Below are 27,081 nucleotides of genomic sequence, written 5' to 3'. Positions count from 1 at the left end.
GCATGAACCCAAGTTTGTTTCTGTGGTACACTTTCCTGTAATATAGCGTGGGGTAGAATGAGGTGAGGGCTCTGGACAACAAGTGAAACCTTCTTACAGTTGATGAGAAGATAGATTTCATTGTTAAAATGCCAGAGTTTAGATAATAAGCCCTCTGGTTGTTGAGGAATATTGGATATTGTTGTAAATCATTGAGTACTATATGATGCATTTTTTTTTGTTAAAGTATAGTTGACTTACAGTGTTGTGTCATTTTCTGCTGGACAGCATAGTGACCCAGTCTTTTTCTTACACTGTCTTCCATCACGTTCTAGCCCAATAGATGGGATATAATTCCCTGCGCTGTACAGTAGGACCTCATTGCTGATCCATTCTGAATGTAATAGTTTGCATCTACCAACCCCAGACTCCCAGTCCATCCCACTCCCTCCCCCTTGGCAACCACAATCAGCTCTCCAAGTCTATGAGTTTGTTTCTTTTCTGGAGATAGGTTCATTTGTGCCATATTTTAGATTTCACATATAAGTGATGTCATATGGTATTTGATATACTTTTAGAATTAAAAAGTTGGTTATCTTGGATGCTGCAGCCAATGTGATAAAAGCATTTGCACTGAAAAAGAGAGCTGGTTATATCTGATCTTACTCTTTGGCCCATAAAGACATTTACAAATACTAATTTATGTAAGGAAAAGTAAATTTCACTGCAGCCGATTAAAATCGGTAAGAAACTCAAGAACTCAAAGAGTTTCCTTTGACTGGGTAATAATTGGACTCACCGCATAATTTGTTGAATCCTGATCATTAGCTTTCAAAATTGGTAATCCCTACTATATTGGGATGTATTAGCCAACCATAAAAAATGGTCAGACACCCAAATATAATTTCATCTGAAAGATATGTTTTCAAAATCAGTTTGGGTAGCTACTTGCTGATTTTATCTGAGGAAACAACATTTGGATGTTTGTTTGCCTTGTTTTTCTAAAGTATCTCTCAAATCTCTCTCCCCTGGGTTTTTTTTAATGAGATGTTCCTTTTTGGTAAATTATCTAGGTTTCTGTGGATGCTGCCCATGGCTATAGCCCTCGTGCCATTGACATGAGCAATGTCACACTATCCAGAGATCTGCATGTAAGTACTTTTAACTTCTAAAACTAGTCTGCAAATTTCTGCAGATAGCATACTGTAACACTCTCATGCCTATATTTTACAGCATGAATGATTTGACTATGGTGATCATCTGAAGAATCCATGGGATTTATGGACTATGTACTATATTCTTTTCATGCTGTAAAAGTTGATATAACTTTTTCTAGGATGTTTCCTCCAGATAATATATTTCCTTTAAAGATCATATCTAATGTAATTAAATAGCTGTATGTGAGAAGAGACTCAAGCAGCAATTTATAAGCTCTGCTCAAGCATGACCTTAATTACTCATTAAAGAGTAATGTATTTTCAGTTGTTAATCCCAGCAGACTGATGGCATTTTGCTTGTTCCAGACATGGTCTTACCTGCTCTTCTTTGTCACTAAGGTGCCTACTTTGAAATGCTCAATTTGAATGGAAGATAAAATGTATTGCCATAGAACATAAGTTAAAGGTTATTATAATGACCAGACAATGATATTCTCATTGTTAGTATGTTATTATTCCAAGAGAAATAAGTAAAATCTATGGCTTGTTAGATCATTTGGCTTGCTTTTGTTATTGCTTCAGTATGACTCTGTTAAAATGACATAGTAAACTTGAAAATCAGAAGTGGAAGGATTCTTAGAGGTAATTGTGTCAAAATCCAAAGGCCCCAAAAAAGACTAATGAGGCTCTTCCAAGCTCTCTTGGCTAGTTTGGGACAGACATTGATCTAGACTATTTGTCTGATGTCCTTTGCATTCAGTGTTCAGTAAATTTTCTTTTAAAGCTTTGGGACTTAAGAACTTGCAAATAAATATATTTTTAAAGTCCAATTTGAGTTTTCATTATTAAATTAAAAAACATTTGTTTTGGGAGTTCCTATTGTGACTCAGCAGTAATGAACCTGACTTTTATCCTTGAGAATGTAGGTTTGATCCCTTGCCTCTCTCAGTGGATTAAGGATCCTGCATTGCCATGAGCTGTGGTGTAGTTTGCAGATGTGGCTTGGATCTGGTGTTGCTGTGGCTGTGGCTTAGGCCAACATCTGCTGCTCCAATTTGACTCCTAGCCAGGAACTTCCATATGCCACAGGTGTAGCCCTAAAAAGCAAAGAAAAAAAAAAGTTTATCTTTAAACATTGTAAATAACAGTGGCCATTCCCCTCAAATCACCTCTACTGTTTACTACTTTGTAATTTCACAGATCATTAGAATCCTCTGAAATTCAAATTCTAAATGAGAAAGCTGTCATCAATTATCTTTTAGGTATATTTTAGCACCAATACACTGAGATTTATTAATTTAAAGCATGTTTTGATATGTCATGTTGGAAAGTAAAGTTACCCTTTTCCAGTATCCTTTTAAAGTATAACTTAGTTACAATATCTTTTGTTCATTGAAGGCTATGGCAGAAATGATGGCTGAAAACTACCATAATATATGGGCAAAGAAAAAGAAACTGGAACTGGAGTCCAAAGGTAATATTTTCTAAAAATCTTTATTAAAAAACAGAGTTAGATTCCATGAATATATAATAAGGATAAAATAGTTTTTTTAGCATAGAGCTCATTGTACCTTTATTTTATTAGAATGGTTCAGGGAGTTCCCATCGTGGCTCAGCAGGCTAAGAACCCAACTAGTATCCATGACGATGTGGGTTCGATCTCTGGCCTTGCTCAGTGGTTTAATGATCCGGCATTGCCACAAGCTGTGGCATAGGTTGCAGATGCAGCTCAGATCCGGTGTTGCTGTGGCTGTAGCATACATAGTCTTGCAGCTGCAGCTCCAATTCAACCCCTAGCCTGGGAACTTCCATGTGCTCCACGTGCAACCATGAAAAAAGAAAAAAAGAAGGAGAAAAAAAAAAAAAAAGAATGGTTCAAACATGGCTGTAATAGTTTCAAGGTGGAAATGCTATGATTTCCTGACTATTAGTGCATATTTCCTCATGTTTAGAGTTTTGATGGCTCACTCTTACCCATTTTAGCATATAGATATCTATATTTCCCTTTCTAATACTTGAAATGTTCTATTAATTACTCAGCTCTCCCTCACTAACTTCTGTCCCTGACTGAAATATTTTTCTTATTTCATTCTATCTTCCATCACAGCCTCTTTGTTTTATCCAGTCTGGTTATGTTACTATATCTTTCACACTTCACTTGCTCTTTTCTGCTGTTTTTTAAAAAATACCAAAGTGGCCTAATATTCTTCTAATCATTTTTCAAATCTTAATTTATTAAGAAAATTAATTTTCTTAATTAATTTTCAATATAAATGTGTAATGTTTGCTTAAATATTTAATTTAATTCATCCTGTACTTATGATCTCTTTCATTGTTATTTATTCAACATTTGATTATACACATATTAGTTATAGTGTGTGTGTTCTCTTTAATTACTTCCTATGTGGATTTCTTTTTTTTTTTTTTTCTAATGCTTTTTTTTCCTTTTTTTCTTAAGTTTTATTGGAATACAGTTGATTTAAAAAGTTGTATTAATTTCATGCATATGGCAAAAGTAAATCAATTATACATACACATATATCCATTCCTTTTCAGATTCTTTTCCCATATAGGTTATCACACAGTACTGAGTAAATTTCCCTGTGTTTTGTGTAGGTCCTATAAAGTAGATTTCTTTCTCTCAATGCAAAAATTCAGGGCCATAACTTCAGCTACTTTTGCAGTTACTTTTGTAATCCTTAATGTATAGTTCTGGGCACCAGGAAACTTTATTTCCTATTTATTAATATAAGTAGGAATGTAAAGGGAGTTAGTTTTGAAGGGTGGGGATATTTCATAGTGAAAGGAAGAGCTGTGATGTTGGAGGATGGTACCAGGCACCAAGCACTAGGAAACAGAATAACACACATCCAATTGATCATAGAAATGAACCAAGAGGATTCCACATACCAAAATTGCCTATTCCAGAATGTGACTCAGGGCTAGGCCTGTTTTTCTAGAATCATTCCATAAAGGTGTATAGAGTGAATGATCAGTTGTTTGGCTGGCTGATGGAGGACGGATAGATGGATGAATAGCTGTATCACAGAGTCGTAGAATATGTGCTCAGTGAAACTCTCGAAGGGGCATTATCCACATGACCAGTAGACAAAAATCACTCTTTGTTCCATGAGTAAATCACATGAAAAAATTCTGTTCTTTTTTTCTAAGTATGTTTTGGTCACTATGATTTGGTTCCAATGAAAAGTAGTAAGCTAATATCTTACTACTCTCTTCTAAGTTCGTGTGCTGGAAAATCATCATTATTCCTTCATCCCAGGGCTGGCCATTGGGTGTCCTACAGTCAGTGCCTTCTGAGGCATCCCTCCCTTTGTATCCAGCTCCTGCTGGTCCAAATTCATACCTTGTCAGGGGAGGGGAGGGGAGAAGAGCACAGTTGCCATGGAGGGTAGAGGAGAAGGTGTGAAATTACTTCTCTTACCCCATGGAGTCTTCCCTTTCAAAGGAGCAAGTGAGTTGTTTAGCATTAAACAGTAGGCCTATGGAAATGTGTTAAAACATGCAACACTGAATCCTGGCTTTGAAATTATTGAGGCTAATGAAAAAGAGAAATGTGTCTTGGGAACAGAGAGGCTCAAAGTTCTGGATAATTTTAGGACAAAAACTACAGGGTCTTTTCACCACTGTGTTCTCTCTCCTGGAAACTTTGCAGTCAAGTTGTGTCCTGACAACCCTGTTTCTGCTTCCAAGAAGATCCGGGTGGTAGTGTGGGAGGTGCCTGCACCCACCATGTGTCTTGGAAGCCTGGAAGTTAGGAATGAGGAGGCACCTGGAAATACAGAGCCATTTAGTCATTCAGACACCTTGATAACCAAGAGTCCGTACCCAAGCTGCCCCATCCAGGGCTCTTTCATCATCCTTTCATCTATGTGCAGAAGATGAATCTGCTTTAGAGAAACCTGGAGAACATTTCTTCTGCTGTCTGCCAGGGTTGCTGTCTCATTATGCTTTAGGAATCTTGAAGAGTTTGGAGGAAATCAGGCAGTTTAAGGAGTATATCATGAAGAGAATAGAGGAGGGAAAGTCTAAAAAAGATGACCAGTGCTCACTCAAGAGTGAAAAATGTAAAGAACAAGCATTCCTTGTTATCATTCTTGCCCCACCGTCACATCATGTTTTGGCGGCTGTGATGATCTGCCATCAGGCCAAGGACGGTTCTGGTATCAAGCACTTTTGACTCTTTAGCATGAGTGAGTTCACAAGCCAGTGCTGTATGTTTGGGTCAGTGTCCTAGGATTTCTTGCAGATTCATTTCCCTCCCAAGCAATATCTACCCCCCGCCCCCGTCGCTGTTATGGATGGGCAATCTGAGCTTTGGAAGATCAAGGTAGTTATCCTGCCATTAAGTGGCACAGCAAAGGACACAGAATTTGTAGTCTTCTGGCTGACTTGAAAGTACCTACCTTGTCTAATTCAGAAGCATTTTAGAGTCAGAGGGTACTTTGTATTCTTAAGATTTTTAAAGTTTAGACTTCATTCTCTCTTTCTCCACCCACCCTATCTTCCCACCTTTTCTCAAAGTAACCTATTGGTGTGACCCCCAAATCATTGTGGACTGCAAGCTTGCCAATTTCTCTAGGAATAAAGGACTACATGCCATTGTAGAATTGAAAATAGGTCATGATTGTAAGGTGATTAAATTAGATTTTTGATTTTTAAAAAATTTGTAGCACTGGGACTTTGGGGTTAGTAGAGGCAAACTATTACATTTAGATTGGATAAGAAATGAGGTCCTGCTGTATAGCAGGGAACTAACTGTATCTGATCTCTTGGGATAGACCATGATGGAAGATAATATAAGAAGGGGAATGGATGTATATATGTATGACTGGGTCACTTTGCTGTACGGCAGAGATTATCTCAGCATTGTAAATGAACTATATTGAAAAAAAATTTTTTTGTTAAGTATTCTGTAAATTTTTTCTCTATGATAGAAGCCAATTTTGTTCCCAGTGGGTTTAGTAATATATTCTCTATCCTTCTTGCTGTTCATGAAATGTTTATTAGTATTATCACATGACAATTGTATTATACTGACAGTTGTATTCTATTATTATTATACCATACTATAAAGTAACTCATGGTTTCTTAATATGCTTAGCATTGGCATGGTGGCTCCTGCCTGACTGTCCCTTTGCATTTGTGATCATACAGTGTCACCTAATGGTCATAAGGTTCAGTGTGTGATTGCCTTTCTATAGATGGCACTCTTGTCAAAGCAAGCCCTAGGAAAGCATGGCATTTCCTCCTTTTTCATTCTGTTTGTTCGTTTCTTATGTAGGGTTGATTCAACCTTTATGATTGTTTTGGGAATTCCAGGCTTAACCAGATTTAATAGGCTCTACGTTGTCATCATAATTCAAACAAAATAGTGATTTTCAATTATTTTTTTCTAAAGTTCTCTTAGAAATTATATTTCAAGGAATTTCAGCATCTCATATAAAACATATTCCTGTACATATCTTATAAACTTTTTATTTGGGGCATACCATGCTGTGCATTTTGCTGCTGCTTTGATAGCATTCTTTGTATCAGTTCTTTACATATGGAATTATCAGTGCACTTTTTGAAATTTTTATAAATTCTTATGAATATTTTTATAAAATTTGTAATTTTATAAATGATTTCCTCTTTATTAGTTTTTTTAATTTAGGTACTCCCTAGAATTTTTATATCTAAAAGAATGCTTTTAATATTTCTTTTTTTTTTTTTCCTTTTAAGGACACACTTACGACATATGAAAGTTCCCAGGCTAAGGGTCAAATTGGAGCTACAGCTGCCAGCCGCACCACCAAATAGGAGCTCCAGCTGCCAGCCACACCACCACAATGCGGGATCCGAGCTGCGTCTGTGATCTACACCACAGCTTACGGCAACACTGGATCCTTAACCGGCTGAGCGAGGCCAGAGATCAAACCGCATCCCCATGGATCCTAGTTGGGTTCATTAACTGCTGAGCCACAAAGGGAACTCCAGCTTTTAGTATTTCTTACCAAAAGTGGTACACTAGAAACCTAAATTCTTGGAGTTCCCGTCGTGGCGCAGTGGTTAACGGATCCGACTAGGAACCATGAGGTTGAGTGTTCAATCCCTGCCCTTGCTCAGTGGGTTAACGATCCGGCGTTGCCGTGAGCTGTGGTGTAGGTCGCAGACTTGGCTCGGATCCCGCGTTGCTGTGGCTCTGGCGTAGGCCGGTGGCTACAGCTCCGATTCAACCCCTAGCCTGGGAATCTCCATATGCCGCGGGAGCGGCCCAAGAAATAGCAACAACAACAAAAAAGACAAAAGACAAAAAAAAAAAAAAAAAGAAACCTAAATTCTTGTCATGATTTCTCATCAATCAAATACATATATTACTTTTATTAGGTATTAAAGAGAAGTCAGTTTGTACCTTAGGAGTCTACGTACATATGGGTTGTATGTATTTAGAAAGATGTGAGTGTAAAGTACTCTCTGCTCTGGGAGGCATAGTAAAAATTCCATATTTAAGACATTGTTTTCTCTTCTCTCCATGGGATAGAAATGAGGCATATTGCTTGAAACACATCTTGTAATTTTCGTGAATCCAGCTGTGCATGTTTTCATGCACAAATACACTCTGCAAAGTTTGAGTGGAGAAGAGGACACAGCTTCTTTTTCTTTCCTGTGTGATCACAGGTCCTTGATACTTGATCTTAAAAAGTCTCTATGTTCATGTTTTACTGACTCTTAGAAGACATATGCACAATCTTTTTTGAACAGGTTTCCTAGATTAACTGAAGTATTAAAGGCACTAGAGAGTGAAGAAAGAGTCTTATTTGAGTCCTAATATCGTCTTTGTGTAATTAGAGGATACCAAAAGTTTTGTAGTGCAGCCCTAGTATGCAGCAGCCATATCTCATCTCAGATTATTTTCTAATTACTATGCTGTTTCTCATCTTGACATCCTCTTAGGAGGTGGAAACCATCCCCTGCTGGTACCCTATGATACACTGACAGCCAAAGAGAAAGCCAAGGATCGAGAAAAAGCACAGGACATCCTTAAGTTCCTGCAGATCAATGGCTATGCTGTATCCAGGTAAAAGCACACCTACTCCAGTTACACATTCTTATTATAAGACTGAATATTTAAATATGCCTATCAGATTTAATGCTGAAAATAAACTCAGCATCTGTTTAAATCCTAGAAGTAGTGTGTTCAGAATAGACATGTCAGAAACATTAATGCCCTTAGCTATTTTGCCATATAACTGAGTGCCTTATGCTTCCTTATTTTTCTCTTTATTCTTTTTTTTATTATTAAAGTATAGTTGATTTATGGTGTTTCTTCAATTTCCATTGTACAGCAAATTAATACAACTATACACTGTTCCTTGTGCTGCACAGTAGGGCCCCATTGCCCATCCATTCCAAACATAACAGTTTGCATCCAAAAACCCCAAACTGTCTGTCCATCCCACTCCCTCCCCTTTTTCCCCCTGGGAACCCCAAGTCTGCTCTCCTTGGCCATGATCTGTTTCTGTTTTGTAGACAGGATCATCTGTGCCATATTTCAGAATCCACAAATAAGTGGTATCATGTAGTATTTGTCTGCCTTATGCGTCACATATTAAATCCCCACCCATCATTTAGGCAAAATCACTCCTCTATTTTTTCCAATGAAGTATTTTATCACGTAGTAATAGTGAATTAGCACAGTTTTATATCAGGTGCAAAGTACTGCATATAAATCAAATCTCAGTTTTGTTTTAGCTAAAGAATATTAGCTAACTTTTCAAATTTACCTGTATTACTTGCTCTCTCTATATATGTTGCCATATGTAAAATATTAACTATACATCTCTCTATAGAAATATTTAACAAAGTATATTTCGTTTTTACCTTACCTTCTACTAGTCTTTGTAGATGTTGGTTTCTATCTTTCGTTTTTGCTATTCTAGAGGATTCAAGGACCTGGAATTGGACACGCCCTCTATTGAGAAACGATTTGCCTATAGTTTTCTTCAGCAACTCATTCGCTATGTGGATGAAGCCCATCAGTATATCCTGGAATTTGGTAGGTACCGTAGTCCTATTACTAACAGCCTAGGTTTTGTTATTCTTAACATTTACAGCTTCAGGGTGTAGAACAGCATAGACTACTGAGATGCTTACAAGCTCTTCCCGGAGTCAGTAGGCAGACTTGTTTTTAAGGATGGGTAGATTTTGAGAACTTAAATCTAACCTGTAGTTCTTTTCTCCTTAAAATGTGTGGTGGCATTAAGTTTTCATTTTGAAGGATGCATTGGATGGACTTCAACATTTAAGGTACAGTTCAATCTTTCCTAATGAAATTAATTGCTCTGCTCTTAAAACAAGAAACAAAAGACCTAAACTAAACTGTGGGTTCCCCAGATTTCTAGATAGTGTGAAGACCTTGAGTTTAGCCTTTTCAGGGTCACACATTTGTACTAGAGTATCTGCCAGGCAGAGTACTTTATTACCATCCTAGAGCGAAAGGAAAGACCTCTTCCCCATCTGGCTCTGTGCCATTTAAGTCCAAAAAGAACTCTATATTTTAAATCTTAAGATTCAGAAGACATCATCAAGACAGGCCCCTCCCACGTCCCTTATTTTGTGATTGGCCTCAGCATTGTTGAATTAAAATTCACACTATTCATTACTCACCTTCTTCTTTTTTTTTTTTTTCATGGTAAAAAAAAGCTTTGAATACCTTTATTTTTTTTTAAGTCTGTATTGTTATTTTTTTAATAGTTATTTCCCCAATACATTTTTTTTCCTACTGTACAGCTAGAAAAAAAAATGCATTGGGGAAATAACTACAAATCCCCCTTCTGCCACTGGTTGGTATTAAGATATAAAGAAGTAGACTTTGGTCACTTTTGAAAAACAGTGTGCTCTGCTGGTGGTGATCTTCTTATTTTCTTTTCCGCTTTGAAGGTTCTGTTTTTGTTCTTATTTTTGTGTTTGAACCATCATTCTTTCTGTTTTCAACCCTTTTTCTTGGGGCCCATAGTCCTGGATCTCTTAGCAATGCATCAGTGACATACCCCCCACCCCAACCAAGGGCTTTTTTGGCTGCTGTTTTCTTAGGATTTATACTTAGTTTCCAGCAGAGCATCAGGTTAAAGTTTATAGAAATTTGAGCTGTGGCATTTTCTTGTTACTGGCCCAGGGCCCTGGATTCCAAACATGATGGAAGATTTCCTATTTGAGCATCATTCTCTTAAAAAAAATGTCCTCTCTTTCAACTCATCGCTACATCTACAGGCCAAATGCTATATTTTTGCTCTCTTCTGAACTATCTATTTCGTACAGGCCAATTATACAACTAATCTATAATAGGCAATCTCTTCGTAATTCATCCAACAATAATTTTAAAAATTAACAATAGTCATCTTGACAAGGAGCCAGATCGTCTGAATAAAATTTGACCAAAGAACAAGAATGAGGCCATGGTGAATTTCTGAGGTTTTTATGTACAAAGTTAAATATTGAAAATTTCTAATTTACCTTTAAAAGTATCTGAATGAGTAGCCACTCTGGGATCCAGCCTTCTTTTTGATGAGAGAGAGGATAAGAGGAAAAAATGAGCAAGCATTTGGAGAAGGGAATAAGAACAAAAAAATTTTATTTATTTTATTTTTGTCTCTGTGTGGATAGCAGAAACAGAACTTCGAAAGGTGGGATGTGTTTAGGCTTTATTCACATTGTATTCAAGTTTCTGAATAAACCTCCCAGGACAGTGTTTGAGTATAGGGAACAGTGAGAAGCTTACTGCAGGGCAGATTCACCCACTTCATACATTTGTTTTTTTCAATTGGTTAGAGAAGGTCTTATAGACAGAATTCTGTGGAGAAACAAGGCTAGATTACTAGAAAGCCCCACAGAATTAGGGTTTTTGTTGTTGTTGTTGTTTTTACATTTGCTGATGTTATCTGTTCCTTTTCCAGGTGGCTTTGGCAGGGCAAATTATGTACAAGAGCTCTGTTAGAGGAGCACGTAGAATTTAGATCGTCTACGCGGTCATTGATCTTTATTTCCATTTTTCTCATTAATACTGAAAAACAAAGCTTCTGTAGTACTTTCTTCTATCTTTCACTTTTTTTTGCCTTTGCAACACACCTTTAATTTATTCATTCTTAGGCATAGGTTGATGGTGATGGTAAGAATATGCATGGATATGCCTTTTTCTATATTATATCACAGATCATATTCTCTCCAAATTTTTTCACATTTTCTACATAAGCATTGTTAAAGTATGTAATGAAAGGTATTTGCCATTTAATTCTTTGAAACATCAGCAGGTTTAGCCAGCTGCAAAATGCTCTCTTAGTAACGTTTATATGAGGAGGTCCCTCAAATCAGTCCAGCCATTTTGCATACAATGCTTGAGAGAGATTCCATGCAAGAGTGAGTTAAGAACATGAAATTTACAAGTGCTAAAAAGCCGTTATTTTCTTTTATTTATTCATAGGAAGAGCATTATCTCATTTAACGCAATATTATCTAAGTTCTCTAAAAATTATCCTGAATTTACATCCAAGATTTGATAAAGCATATTTCAAATTGTTTTTATTTCTAGCTGCAAAAGAACTTCTTCAAGTGACAGTTAGTTTGATTCTTATAAAATGTGGAAGCTCTGCTCACAGATTTTTACTAAGATCTTATATCCAATTCTGAAATGTTTAGTCCTCCAATCTGTTCTCCATGGTTATCATAGTTTTTTACTACTGCTTCTCTATGCATGAAAACTTCCTCTGCTTGCATGGGGTGGGATAAGAAAGGCCACCTTCCAAGCCAAATGCATGAGGCCAATCAGTTTTTCACCCGAACTCTTTTTCCACACCATGGGGAAAATTGTGGAGTTTTTGCTTTGCTTATGGAAGTTATCTTTTGACACCAGTGGATTTCTTTATTCTTGAGCAGGATGTTAATTTTCCAACCTACTATGACAGTGGTGATCCATCCCTCCAACACAGTCGCTGGCTTCCTACAGTTTTTCTGTCGATGCATTAGTGTTAAAAAGCTTTAACTTTTAGTCACACCAAGAAATAACTATCTTTATTAGAAATAGCTATCTTTATTACTATCTAACAAATTATGTTTACTTATTTTCCATTCTTCTCACCCTAGTAGACGTCTTTCTTATTGAAAGAAGGTGTGGGATTTTACTGCTGAGAATGTGGGATTTTTACTTTTCCAGTTTTCTCCCTATATGTCTCAAAGCTATACCAGTATGTGTGTGCTCATAAACACATGTATAGGCTGTCTTGAGTTTTTTTTTTTTTTTTTTTTGATTTGGGTATTTTGAAATCTGTTTATTACACTGTTGAAGTTAACTTTTTATTTTTATGCTCAGTTTAGTGGGATAACGCGTTTAGCAGTGCGTTCTCAACTTTGCCTTTGGTGTGAATATCGTTTTGAATATCTAATGTTTGAAGTGCAACATGTACCTAAAAACTCTTCATATCTACAGATGGTGGCAGCAGAAGCAAAGGAGAACATTTCCCTTATGAACAAGAAATCAAGTTCTTTGCTAAAGTACAGTATCCAATCTGTCTTTTTTTTCCTTTAATTTTTGTTTACCAAATGTTTGTTTACCAAATATACTCTTTAGATTGTTTGCGTCTTTGCAGAATGCACTTGTCTACAAATGTGAATTCCACTCTAAGTAAATATTCTGTGGTACAGAAATAACGTCATGAACAATGTGGGATGAATTTGTTCCCAGTATACTTGGCCGTACTTGAACTCACTCTACCCTTCATTTGTATTTCTCAAATGACTTCATTCTCTCTAAAGTCTGAGTCAGAGGGCTCTTTTTTGGCTCTATCATATGGCATAGAAGAGAAATATCTATGTCCTAATATTTAAATATTGCTCTGATTTAAAAGCTTTAGATGAATATTTCTTGTTTAAAGAGGAAATTCAGGTGTTCCCATCATGGCACAGTGGAAACAAATCTGACTAGGAGCCACAAGGTGGCGGGTTCGATCCCTGGCCTCGTTCAGTGGGTTAAGGATCCGGTGGTGCCAAGAGCTGTGGTGTACGTGGCAGACATGGCTTGGATCTGGCATTGCTGTGGCTGCAGTGTAGGCCGGCAGCTGTAGCTCCAGTTCAACCCCTAGCCTGGGAACCTCCAAATGCCATGGGTGTGGCCCTAAAAAGCAAAAAAAAAAAAAAAAAGGAAAAGCATTACTTACTTTATAAATAGGTGCGTTGTAAGAATTTTTACCATAGGATCTTTATTGTGGGACCATAATCCTACTCAGAAAAGGAAAACTCAGGCCCAGGGAGGATGAATAGTTCATAGTTAGAATATATCCCATGATTATTAGTTATTCAGAATTTATCAAGATTTATTAGTTATTAAGAATTTATCAAGATTTGTTCTATGCCTGAAACATTCATGACTTCCTTTCAGCCAATAAGGAAGCAAGATGAGTTGCAAAGTTCTCCGTGTTGGGTCTGTTCGCTCACTCAGGGTTTGCTATGTGGCTTATCTGTATCATGCATCAGACTCTGTCCTGGGGATTCCTGTCCCCAAAATGCCCTTGGGAAGCTTTCCTAGTTACAGTGCATTTTAGTTAACCTGAAGGCCTAATGATTTCTGTCAATTTCCTGTCAAAGTTTGCATTTGGTGGGCATAGGTCATTTGCAAAATGACATGTTATTTTGATTGATTAATATTTGGCCTCATATATATGCTTTCAGACTCATACTCTTAATTGTAAGGGAAGCATCTCTTGCATTTTTCTTTCCACTCATTATAGTGCCCAGAATCTGTACCCATCATCTGAAGTTTGTCCTGGGCTGTACATTGCTGGTTATCTAGTCTCCTAGGATGTAATCTTCCTTGATAACCAGTTATCAGAAATGCTGTATTCAATACCTCTGATCATACATTTGAAATACTTCTTGTATTGCATTGCCAGTGTGCTTAGTATCCCTAGTGATTTTGTTTGCAGGTCTGACGTGGCTTAATTTCTATTGAGTCTGTGATTCCTTCAATCACATACTTATATGCCAGTCAGTAAGTTCAGGCAATGTCATAACTTTCTAGGAAGACTACTGAAAACCTGTGTCTTCCTGTTATTAAAAAATATATTATACCTACCTCGGAGGGAAAAAATGTAATTAGACAGACTTGATTCTAAATACTGGTAATGCCAATATTATTACTTTTTTCATTAATTTATTTAACAAACATTCATCTAGACAGACTTGATTCTAAATACTGGTAATGCCAATATTATTACTTTTTTCATTTATTTATTTAACAAACATTCATTGAGTGCTTGCTACAGGCCCAACAAAGTCCTAAGCACTGGTGAGTCAGGGGTCAACAAAGCAGAGCAAGCATAGAGGCCAAGAAATGTCTCTTTCTCTCATGAGCTCTGTACACTCTTAGGAAGAGAGAGCAGTCCAAAATCACACATATGAAATATCAACAAGTGATGTTAGAAGACCAGCGGAGTTTATCTGGGTGACAGGCCAACAAAGGCTTATCAGATGAAGTGCCACTGCACTGAGCCTACAGAAAGAGTGCAGCGAGTAGGTTATAGGGTGTTGGAAGGGCATTTCAGACTGAGGGAATGGCATGTCCAGAGCCTGTGGTGTAAGTGGGCAGGGTGAGAAGAAGGATTTGGCCAAAGACAAGCTGGACTAGAATGGATAATTGGGAGGTAAGCTTTGAGAGAGGCCAGGTAAGAAGAACTTTGTGCCAGTAGGTAAGTGGCACTGTAACTTTGAATATATCAGTCACTTTCTACATCTCAATTTAACATCTAGAAAGCAGGAGTAATGGCACCCATCATCCTGCAGAGTGGTTACTAGGATACATGAAACGATAGCAGGTCAGTTGCCATTCTTAGATGTAGTAGAGCCTCAATAAATGGTCATCATTGATTATTTTTGAACTTACTGGGCAGTGAACTACATTATATGAAAATATTAATAATATCTCATCTTGAGAAAGTATTGATAATAATTTCAAACCACTGAAAGTTTGGTGTGTTTTCCATAATCACACACACACCCACACACACACACACACACACACACACCAGAGATAGCAAAGTGAAAATTAAGGGAGGCATATGTGAAATGTGCAGACTGGCGTGGCTATGGATATTGGGGACTTACTGCATGCGGACAGAACTCTGGCTGCTCCAGAGACTCAACACACCCTCATCCCCCAGAAGATTCCACTGTGTAGATCTGTTTTCTTTTCCTTTCTTTCAGGTCGTTCTTCCTTTAATTGATCAGTATTTCAAAAACCACCGTTTATACTTCTTATCTGCAGCAAGCAGACCTCTCTGTTCTGGAGGACATGCATCAAACAAAGAGAAAGAAATGGTGACTAGGTAAACAGCTATAAAAAATAACAACTGTTGTTTGAGTTAAGTGTATTTGCATTTGAGAAAGCACATCTCAGGATCTTGAAGTAGCAGCAGGCAGAGGGCTCCCCCATCGTCCCTGGCTCCTGGCCCCTGACCCCTTGGAATGAGGATGGTTTGGGCAGGTTAATACATGTGTTCTAGGTATTGAGTTTTCATATATTTTATCTGCCACATGTAATGTTAAATAGAAGGAACAAAATACTACAAATAGAGGCCCGAGTTGCATCCATGTATTAGTATTTTTGATGCATGATGCTTTTAACATTGATTTCTTTAAAATATGTTCAAATCAAATGTTTTTGCCAGCCTATAGTTTTCAGGAGGGTAGAATCTCATGTACAGAAATTATAATTTTAAATTTGTAAAAACAAAAAAAAAATGGCCAATCTTGGAACAAAGTGAAGTAAACATATATACTTCCTGAAGATTTCCCTGCATACCACTCAAGCCAGTGTCCCAGCAGTGCTTTCTCATTTCTGTTTAAACCCACATATTCTTCAGAGATTTATTTGTGATTTTAAGTCTGAGTCCTCAGAATTCTGCCAGAACTTGGTATACGTGAGACTCAATTACTGAGAGAGTCTGCTTCTGTATTACATTGCACAGGGCTCCATACCAAGCTTTTAGAGTATATTCGAAAAAAGTTCTGTACGAAGGAGTGCCTTTTATCAAGCAGAATACAGGCTTTCCTTGGACTTGACTTTTTTTTTTTTTAAATCTATTGCTGTTTTAGCAGTATTATTACAAATTTTATGGCCTAAAAATGTATGCTTTATTATCTCAAAGTATCTGTGAATCTGGACACTGGGCACAGCTTAACTGGGTCCTCTGTAAGGGTGCAGTCATAGTGTTGACCAGGCCTGAGTTGTGACCAGCACTTTGCCTGGAAAATAGACCTCCTTTTCTTTCTTTCTTTCTTCCTTTTTCTTTTTTTCTTTTAGACTTTCTGGTTTTAAGAGCAGTTTTAGTTTCAGAGCATGGGCTTGACTTTAATGACATGGCAGTGCAGTATCCACCTATTGATACAGAGATGAGGTTGAATGTGGACTGTTACCAGAGAGTAAAGATGAGGTTGCTATGGATGGAACACTAGGGATGGAATTTTAAGCTCATCTCTTTTCTCAAATTAATTGTCTGTTTCCGCAACCAACAACTAGCAAGTGGTGTGATACAGGGTTGCCACACCATTAAAAATGTTTCCAAACTTCAAATGATAATCTTCCTGGGGGGTTCCCATTGTGGCTCAGCAGAAACAAACCCAGTTACTATCTGTGAGTTTGATCCCTGGCTTCACTCAGTGAGTGAAGGATCTGGTGGTGTTGTGAGCTGTGGTGTAGGTTGCAGACATGGCTCAGGTTTAGCATTGCTGTGGCTGTGGCGTAGGCCAGCAGCTGCAGCTCCCATTCGACCCCTAGCCTGGAAACTTTCCTATGCCAAACCTGTAATCTTAAAACAAAACAAACAAACAAAACTTTCTGGGAGTTCTCATTGTGGCTTAGAAGGATAAAAACATGACTAGTATTCATGAGAATGTAGGTTCAATTCCTGGCCCTGCTCAGTGAGTTAAGGATCTGGCATTGCCACAAGCTGTAGCATAGGTCACAGATGTGGCTCAGATCTGGCATCGCTGTGACTGTGACGCAGGCCTGAAGCTGCAGCTCTGATTCGACCCCTAGCTTAAGGAACTTCCAGAAGAAAAAAAAAACACACCTTCCTGTGAAGTTGATAAAATTGATGATAGTTAAAATAACAAGAGTGTCCATCCCCATGACATAGTTGGTTTACACAAACTGTTCCAAAAGGAAAGGGAAGGAAGAGCTACTTTCTGAGATGCAAGGCCGCTCCCTCCCCCGACTTTGGCTTGGCCTTCTTGCTGCCTTTTCTGGGAGAGAGTGCCCTGTCCCTTCTCATTTCCTGTGCACACTCACTACATTGCTGGCCCAGGGTCCCCCTGTGGAATGTACATTGCACATAGAGTAGTTGGAAAGCACCTGGGGACCCAGTTACCATTAAACATCATGGGACCAGGGCTACGGCAGCATCTACTAGTCTCCCCTGGGTCCAGTTAGCCTTTGGTAACAGAAACTTGGTTCCTAGAGTATGCTGTTAATTTCATGACACTCAATTGTGTAAATCAATAGCAAATACCATTGGATGATATAGAGGAAAAATATGAATAAAACTGCCAATTCTGTTCTTCCCTCTCCCCCTTTTATTGTGTTTGGCCCTCTCAGTTCAATTTGCAGTCTTAATCTAGGAACTATTCATTCACTACAGAAGTAACTCATCTCCCTTTGCCAACTCTAACCCTCACAGAACAAATCAGAAGAGCATCAGGATTCTGTGCGAGGCTCAGCTGATATAGTCTGAGGGACTTGCCCTACACTCTCTAATAACACTGCCTCAGCTTTTAATGATTTCAACTTCAGTTTTTTCTTCACCTCTTGGCAAGAGGCTTGGTGAATTTTGCTTCTCCCATTAACACTTTTGGGAAAAAAAAAAATGCATGTCATTAAAATTCCAACGCATAAGAATGAGACCCATGATAACAGAAGTAACTTCTTTCTTCAGAGTACTTTAATGCCAAACATAGAAAGCATTTTACCTCAGGCAGAAAAATTCAGGGGTGAAAAAAAAATGAGTAAAGTGATGGTAAATAAACTGTGGTACCTGTTGTCCAGTCATTAGAATGATGATGGATACAAGTACGTACTAACTTAGGAAAATTATCGTTTAAAAAATAAATGTTCAAATAGTATCGATCTGGATTTCTAAAAAAACCCCTAAATTTGTATGTATAGAAAAGTGCTAGTAAGGAATAAATTTACTTTTAATAGTTATTTTTTGGTAGTATACTGTAGATTTTGTATTACAATTTTTATGTGTTCTCCACATTTTTAAAATGAAAAAAACCTTACATTTATAATCATAAAATATGTTTTAAAACAATCAGCATCTCTATCACATTACCAAACACAAATTAAATAATTCTTTTGGCATGTTGAAATGGAATCACTGAAATTTATAAATTTCTTACCACTTCAGTTATATATTACTTCAGTGAGTAAAATAGGTAAAAAATAGGATAAAATAGGTATGAAGAAAACTGTCCCTGCTACTATATGTAAACAAGCATACATTCATATACATGGTGGGCACTACCGTGATCATTTTAATTGGTATTTAACAGTTGTGTGTAGCAGTAGTTGTCTGGGTCTAACTTAAATTCACAGTTGAAACCAGGTTGTCTCCATTAGTTGTTTAGATACCATCTGGCACTAGAAATATTCACTAAGCATTTCCTGTCTAAAGTTAGTATCTTCATATCCACGAAGAGTTAGACATGATCTCTGCGCTCTAGGTGTGTGCTTGGCAGGACTAAGTATATGGGAATAAATACTGTTGCAGTAGCAGAAAGCTGAGCAGTGCTGTGGGATTCACAGTGAAGTAAGACCACCTTGCATGGGTTGGATAGGCTAAAGATTTATGGAAGCCATGACATTCAAAATTGATCTTAAAGAACATGTAGGTCAGAGATTAAGAAAGAAGGATAATTTCAAGATAACAACGTAAAGCATATAAGCTGGTCATTTAGAGGAAATGTAGATTCATTATGGAACACGGTCATTGACAGTAACTGCCAAAATACAGTATCTTTTTTTTTAACCTTTTAAAACATTTTTTTCCTCTTTTCTTTTCTTTCTTTCTTTCTTTCTTTCTTTCTTTTTCTTTTTTTTTTTTTTTTACGTAACTCATTAACTCAGAAGCCATTGATTGATGCTTTTGAAATAGAGGATAGTCTGACAGCAAAGGTGGGATTGATAAGGTAGGGTAACTGGGTGGCCCTGGCAGGCATGAGGAGCTCTTGCAAGGATGCAGTCTGTTGTAACAGAAGTGCTGCCTCCTGTAGGTGGTGTTACACAGGGGTTTGTTCAGCAAGTATTCTGAATGCCTGCCATGGGCCACATACTGTCCTAAGTCTGAGGATAAACACACAGTTCCTAACTTTAGTGGTGACTTAGAAGTACAGCTGAGGAGAGGAGACACATACATTTCGAGCTGAAATAATACTACATTGTGATGAGGGTAAATGGACCATATATAGAACACAGGGTGTGTAGAGGGGGCATAAATGCAGCGAGGGGCTGGGTGTGAGAAACAGTGAAGGGAGGAAATCAGCATGCCTGGTGATGCATCCTGTGGAAAATAGGAAGGAGGAGGCCAGCCAGGGGCTGAGGATTCAGTGCTGAGTGTGTTTGGAACCATATCAGTATCACTCGCAAAACCAGGAAACTTCAGAAGCGCTAGTTTTGAGAAGAAGAGGTTAAATTTGGTGAAAGAAGTATTTATGGAAGGTATGTACGAATAAGTCATTCAACTGTAGATACCTAGCCCAAGTTGAAAATAGGTGTTTAGTTTAGGTGGCGAGGTCAGGGCCAGATATGACAGATCCGGGGGTTCTCCATACCCAGCTAATACGCAGAGCTCTGAAAGGAGATGAAACTAAAGTAGAACCAGAGAGAAGCAAAAAGGTCTGTACCAAAACTTGGAGAATGATTACACTGGGAGAGTTTTCAGAAGTGGGTCATTGAAGAGCACAGAGAATAGTTAACTAGAGAGGAAGGGGGAAATATTAACAAAACAGAATCCAGAGTTTCACAGATTTAAGTAGTTAATGATGTCGAGTATTGGAGAGAGCTCTCCAGGATGGAAACTGAAAGAGAGCTTATTAGGCTTGCTATTTAGAGGGTATTGAGAATTTCAAGAGTTTTTCAGGAGAGCAATGAGGTGGAAAACAGACTCACAGGCAATGAATCAATGAGAAGATTGCAGATGCAATATGAATTCTTAAGAATGGTAATAACAGAGATAGAAAAGGGATAACAGGATTATGGAAAATACTTTTAGGGAAACTATAACAAAGCTTGTAATAATCAAACTTTATAGGCTGCTTAGAAACCATCCTTTGAGAGAAGAAGGGAGAGAGAGAAAACTTCTTTCCTGAGGACCTAGCTTTCTATAAATCTGTATTTCTCTCTGGTGGTACATCTGTTATTCAATAGAAATAGCCAGGGTTAGGAAGCTGCTGATCTTATAAGAAATCATTTTTCCCTGACAGATTCTCATACGTCACTTGGATCCCACAAAATGGGAGCTAGAGACGTTGTCTTTTCCATCATCACAAAAACATGCTGCGTCTAGGATTAAAACATAATCCTAGTTTTACAAATGTCAGCATCTTCTCAGGATGTTTCATCCTGGATACGAGAAAGTTGTCAGAAAGGTAAAAGATAGCGCTTCCAAGAGACTGGATCCCAAGAATCCAAAATATGTACAATTCTAATATGGAATCAATCTGAAGATGGACACAGACCCTTGTTGAGTTAACAAACATGAAGCTCAGAGGAGGAGAGCGCCTAGAGAAAGTTGCTTTTGTTTTGCCTTTGTTTCAATGAAAGCATAAATAATGCAGCCCAGGGGGCAAAATTTTCTTCTTATGTCTAACATCTACTGGAATCGATCATGGTTTTAGAAAAATTTAGCCCTGATGAGAGATCTCCCAAGACCTCAGATTCTCTTAAGCAATTGCATATGACTTTTCTTGGAAAAGCTACACCACGCCCTATAAAATTAATTTTTACCAATAAATTATTTCACATTGTTATCAGTGTGAGAGATGGTGGCCAAAACTTACCCTAAAAGTGGTTGACATCACCAGCGTGATTCCGTCTCCCATCTCCCATTCTGCCATGAGCAGTTGCCTTCCTTTTATTTCTGGGGCATAACCTGTGTCCCCAGTCCTGACCAGTGTACATCCTCCGCACAGTGCTGGTAATAAGAAAGCTTTGTAGGAGAGGACGGGGCTGTGAAGATACAGCTGTTGCCATGACAGGGAAAATCAAGCTGAGTGTGGGCAGTGCTGTACATGTGGTAGGTTCTGGCTCTGGAGAGCCTGTGCTTTCTGAGAGTTCAGAAGAGTGTGGGTTGATATGAAAATTACATCAGTTGTAATTTGGGATGTCAAGTGTCACAATAGATATTTGCATGTGGCCCCTGGCTGGGAGGGACTTCTTTCAACTTGGGTGGGGAGTGGCGAAGGAGTGTCAGGTGTTAGAAGAGGCTTCTTTGAGTCAACGTGTCCTGAGCTGAATCCTGAGGGACATGTAGAAGAGATCATGGTGTGGGAGTCGGGGTGGGGTGGTGGTTCCTGAGATTAGGGGCTTGCCAGAAACCCACCAGACTGAGGCCTGGTGACAGATAAGATAGGACAATAGCAGGTGTTGCCCAGGTTCTGGGTTCTGATCCAAGCTTTGGCATATTCTAGTGCTCTCACTAAAGGCTGACTTAGAGCCACCCATATTTGGCATCTCCCATTGCTGGTTGGCAAGGACAGGAAGACCCAGGAACTCTAGAAGAGATAAGAAATCCGTTCAACTAATGCATTTGCATTAGAAGCCCTTTAAGTGGTCACATGTGTAATGTTTTTCCCTGAATGATTATCAGTTATTTAAATTCTGTCTCTAGTTCATTGTGTTCAAATTCACTGGATGCTTTGGTATATGTGTAAGGAGTGTGGTCAAAGTCAGGGAGAAGGAAAATTCAAATAAAACATGCTAAAACTGAAAGTAACATTTTATGCCCCAGATATCATACTTGCATTGTTAAATAATGTGCATAACAATGATAACAACAAATTCTAGAATTTCAGTAGTCCTTGGGAGTAGACAAAATTAAATTTTTTCCTTATGGTTTTCTAGTAGTTATATTCTTGTGGGGTTCATATAGATTGCTTTTATATTAATTAGCTTTGCTTTCAATTTTTTTTTGGTTCCTTTACTTATAATATGTGCTTTTTTAACCATGTTTGTTAAAGATATGCACTCAAAGACTCTTTCTTTAATACCTTTACTCCACATTCTGCTCAGAGAATTGATTCTTTCTGCGTGACATCATGTTGCTTTTTCCGGCTCATATATCAGCTGTTTATTTTTCTTTTTTTCTTCTTCTTCTTTTTTTGGTTTTATTTTATTTTAATTTAATTTCTCCCTGTCTTTTCTATCTTCCCTTCCCCCTTTCCCTTTTCTCTTTTGTTTTTCTTTTGTCTTCAGCCTATTCTGCAAACTTGGAGTTCTTGTCAGGCATAGGATTTCACTATTTGGTAAGGAGACCCTTGAACAAATACTAGCATGGCCGTCACTTGGTTTTCTTTGCCATTTTTGCACTGTGTTGTGTGCTGCTATGTTGCATGAATGCATGTTTGCATGGCTGCATGCATGGTCGTCTTAGGCCAAGATACGCTCCTCAAGGTTGTTTATAAGTAGCATTAAATATGGTGAAATTAAAGACTGGAACTTTCTGTACTAGTCCAAAGCACATTTGACCGTCAAAAGGTTTTATATTATTCAAGAGTCAATGGATGAAAACGGCAGCTTCTGCCAAATTTTATTTCAGAGAAGTAAAGCAGTACTAGGCCCCGGAATTTGTGTGTGGTTGTCTTCTGATAGATTAAGTAAAGAGCTATTATACATCAACAACTTTTAACTGCACTTACTTTTTGAATGCTCTTGACTACAGATTTGCATGTCAACTATATTCAGGACGTTGGAGCTTCATAGTAAAGACAGTGAGGCTGGATTTGGCAAAAGCGACCATTCTAGCACCCCTCACCCCAAATCAGTCAGTTTGTTTCATTTCTGAGAATTCACAGAGCTGAAGCTCATGTTCCCAAACACCTGCCTTCCAACAGCCATGCGGGGTAGTCACTCACTTTCCACAGACTTGCCTTACTGTGGGGCTCTCGGACTTTATAGCAGTTGGCAGAATTTGTGTTTTATACTTCTCTGCATCTGCTCGAATAAACTGTCAAGGCAAATTTTAGCCCAGTGCTTCATAGGTATTGAGACAGTGTTGGGGTGACTTCAGTAAGGAAATATTGAGTGTATTGATGGAGATGTTATAAGTCCTGTTTCGTTCACAGGAAAACCTAAGGATTACGTCATTTCTGTAAAAGCCACAATGAATAAACTGAGGAATAGATACATGTGGCATGTGTATGTGTGTATATATGCAAGTAACCTTTATGTGCTTTACAACATTTTGTTTCTTAAGAAATAACAGTTTCTGGAGGTGATTACTTAATGCTGTATTTGATTTATAATGTATTATAGTCAATATTTGCGTGCTCTTAAGATATAGTCCCCATAAATTGTCTGAGTTTTTGCATGAATGTTTCACCTACCCCAATTTAATGGGGAAATGATCTTCAGAATGATTTCCAGTTGACTTACTTTTGTTGACTTCTCTTTGCCATAGAAAAATTTCTGTGGTAATCATTCACACAAAACTTTCGTGTACTCTATAACCTTCTCATAATAGCCATGGATTCAAAAATTCTCCATTCATCTTTAGAGAGTACTATCTAATGACATAGAGCTCTGATGGGGACCTCATAATAATACTATGTTGTGCTGTCTCTGGCTTCTTACATATTGTAACATTTTGGTTTCCTATAGCTCAGTATAATTTCATTTTTTAAAAAATGTGAGGTATTCCATATGTACTGCAAAGTACATGAATCTTAAGGACAGCTTGATGACATACAGCTTGATGACATTTGACATGTATCTGACCATTTTCTCAGGTCAAGACAGAATATTTCCAACATCCCAGAAGCCTGCCTTGTTCCATTTCCCAGTTTATAACCCTCTGCAAAGGAACTATGTGTAAACTCATCTATTGCTCTGCTAAAGTAGACTTCCATTACCATGTCTGGATTTTGCCTGTTGTTTAATCTCATTTTTTCCCTTTTGACTATATTCAAGGTTTAGCAATTGAAGGTATTTGCATAATATAACTTGTCATATTAACAAATCAGAAGAGAACTGAGTTTTAACATTCATTCTATCTCTCAGTGGTTCTGATATTTAATTTAGGCATTGTATATTAAGTCTTTTTGCCTTTAGATATGGTTATTTTTATTTTAAACAGGAATTTATTGGAAAGCTACTGTGTGTCTTTATCTCAAAAGTATTTGAATGCCTTCTTTATGTTATTCTAGTGTCTTATTGTTATTGTTTCCAATTTGCTTGTAAAATAATCAAAAATCACGAAGACTTTCTTAATCAAATATATTATAATACAGACTTGTGGGAGTGTTAGCATGTTTAAGTCCTAGACATCTAAACTTTACCTGTTACATAACTTGCTTTTAGTTGTTAACATGATGTCCTAGGGAGAATAATGGGCTTTGAATCAGAAAACCTATATGTAAATCCTACATTTGTAACTAATCCAGCTAAATGATTTGCACAAAAGGTTTAACTTCTCTAAGCCTTTTTTTTTTAATTTTTAAACTAAACAACTGCTACTTTAGAGATCTAGAGCAAATCAAATCTCATGAGATGATGAATGTTAAAGTGCTATGTAAACTATACCTTACAACTTTCAAATCTAAAGTAGTCTTAGTCTTATTTGTACAGTTTTTATTTATATAGTTCAAATTACATACAGACTAAACTAGGGGACTTGGATGTTGAAAACAGATGCATGGTGAAGTCTTTATAATCGGACCATTTCCAGATCAAAGCAGAAGTGTATAACCCATGTATTTACTTTTATACCATTATGGATTTTCCCTTAAGAGAGAGACCTTAGAGCATATATATAGTGGTCACATGTATATAGACATATGAATCTCTGCTTTTCTCTTTCACCCAATCTTTATATTTTTTCCCCTGTATTCTGGCAGACAGTAAAGTGAATGGTGAAAATGTTTTCCCTGTACTTAATTCAAAAAATTGCTCATGATCTTAACAAAGGATAAATTAAGGCAGAAGTGAAAGTTGAGATTAGCAAAGAAATACTTGACTTTGTGTCAAGGAGCAAAAATAAAGATATAAAAAGAGATACATCAATCTTAAACATGTCAGGAAGGTGGGATTGGAGTCAAGGGGGGAGGCTTGAAATAAACCAGAAGACAAAACTCTTGTCCTGATATGGGTAATTGTGGGGAGCTGAGTTTGATTGGCAATGGAATATTTATTCCAAAGTGGCTGCCAGATTGCAGTTCTATCTCCACACCTCATCTCTAGTTCATAGATTTTTCTAATACATAAAGCGAGGTTTCTCAAAACTTGGACTTCCATATTTGTGTATACATTCTGTTTACTTTAAAATATCTTCTGCACCTTGAAGCATGCTGAGAATTAAAGAGATCAATCATGGTTTTTATGCCTCATATATTCCTTTTCAGGTGTTGAAACCATTTCATTTTAATTTGAAAAAGGGTTTTTCGAAAAGGGGAAGCCATATAGCCTGCACAAGTAAAGTATCTATTAAAATACTTTGTGCAGAAGTTCCCATTGTGGAAACCAATCCGACTAGGAACCATGAGGTTGCAGGTTCAATTCCTAGCCTCTCTCAGTGGGTTAAGGATCCAGTGTTGCTGTGAGCTGTGATGTAGGTTGCAGACGTGGCTTGGATCTGGCATTGCTGTGGCTCCGGCTAAGCTGGCAACTACAGCTCCGATTAGACCCCTAGCCTGGGAACCTCCATATGCCACGGGTGCAGCCCTAGAAAAGGACAAAAAAGCCAAAAAAAAAAAAACTTTGTGGAAAAAAAATAGTAAGAAAAAGAGCATCTCTTTTATATAGAGTCTTCCCTTTTGCATTCTGAAATGCTTGCTGGTGATTACAAGTTGGCCAACTCTTGTATTTTGGAAAATCAGTTAGGACTGGGTAAGACCCAGACAGGTCAAGGAGGAATAAGGATCCATTTGCATTTTCAAGGTCACGTTGTTGACTAACAAAGTGTTGCTCTTAATCCCACCATTTCCCCTCACTTTTGCTTAGTGGAAATTCTGATTCTCTAACTGCCTAATTGTAAAACAATTAGAGAATACTTAAGATCTGCTATGACAGCCTATTTAGGACTTCTGGTCCTGTTTAGAAGAAGGAGAATCTGGTACCAGAACTCAGATAAGAATGTGATGGTGCACTGATGTTTAAGATTTATTTTTACTTGTGCAAATAAATCCAGTGTCTTAGGGACACTCATTTTGTGCATTTATTCAGTAGACATTTATTATGTCTCTACTGTGTGGGAGGCATTCTCTTAGGCTATGAGGATGGGAAAAAATGAAGATTTCTTTACCTCTCCACTGCTACCACTCCCAGCCAGTCCATGGGTGTCTTTCACCTGCACTCCTCCTGGAACACACTAACCTTTCTCAGGGGATCCCCTCTTGCCCTTCTAAACTGGGCTCTAAAACAATCATATCTTCTCCTCCACCCTGCCAAGCACACACACACACCAGCCTCTCAAATAACTAAATTGACTCCTGTATATCCAGTGGCTTCCCATTTCTATAGAAGAAAGATGAGAATTCTTAATCTGACCACGTTAGTTTTTCCTGATCTACCCCCCGTGTACCACTCCATCCTCATTCTCCATCCTCATTCTTGCTTCCTCCCTGTATCTCAGCTGAAGTGGCCTTCTCTCTGCTCCTCAATAGTGTTATATTCCTTTCTGCCCAGGGTCTT

The 27,081-nt window shown here is 37.8% G+C and overlaps 1 protein-coding gene across 16 annotated transcripts in view; it reads left to right on the top strand.

Annotated features, from left to right (window-relative positions):
* The window catches only part of RYR2 (ryanodine receptor 2), a 745,790-nt gene that overhangs the window by 575,005 nt on the left and 143,704 nt on the right, over positions 1 to 27,081 (top strand). For 14 of the 16 annotated variants that reach the window (XR_014827812.1, XR_014827813.1, XR_014827814.1 and 11 more), the window contains 7 exons: positions 1,053 to 1,130; positions 2,535 to 2,610; positions 8,091 to 8,214; positions 9,077 to 9,192; positions 12,616 to 12,680; positions 15,384 to 15,505; positions 22,651 to 22,700. Coding sequence is in view for 11 of the 16 variants with exons in the window: in XM_084996827.1 (XP_084852953.1) it covers positions 1,053 to 1,130; positions 2,535 to 2,610; positions 8,091 to 8,214; positions 9,077 to 9,192; positions 12,616 to 12,680; positions 15,384 to 15,505; positions 22,651 to 22,700 (631 nt within the window). In the remaining 5 variants the exon portion in view is untranslated. The remainder of the gene's footprint in view (positions 1 to 1,052; positions 1,131 to 2,534; positions 2,611 to 8,090; positions 8,215 to 9,076; positions 9,193 to 12,615; positions 12,681 to 15,383; positions 15,506 to 22,650; positions 22,701 to 27,081) is intronic. The other 2 variants (XR_014827815.1, XR_014827816.1) reach the window with 2 other exon arrangements.

Source organism: Sus scrofa, chromosome 14 (genome assembly GCF_054392235.1).
Source record: "Sus scrofa isolate SSC_HxYL_T2T_F1_AM1 chromosome 14, Sscrofa_HxYL_maternal_Yorkshire_Landrace_v2.0, whole genome shotgun sequence".
Lineage (NCBI taxonomy): Eukaryota > Metazoa > Chordata > Mammalia > Artiodactyla > Suidae > Sus > Sus scrofa.
This window is presented reverse-complemented; position numbering and strand designations above follow the sequence as displayed.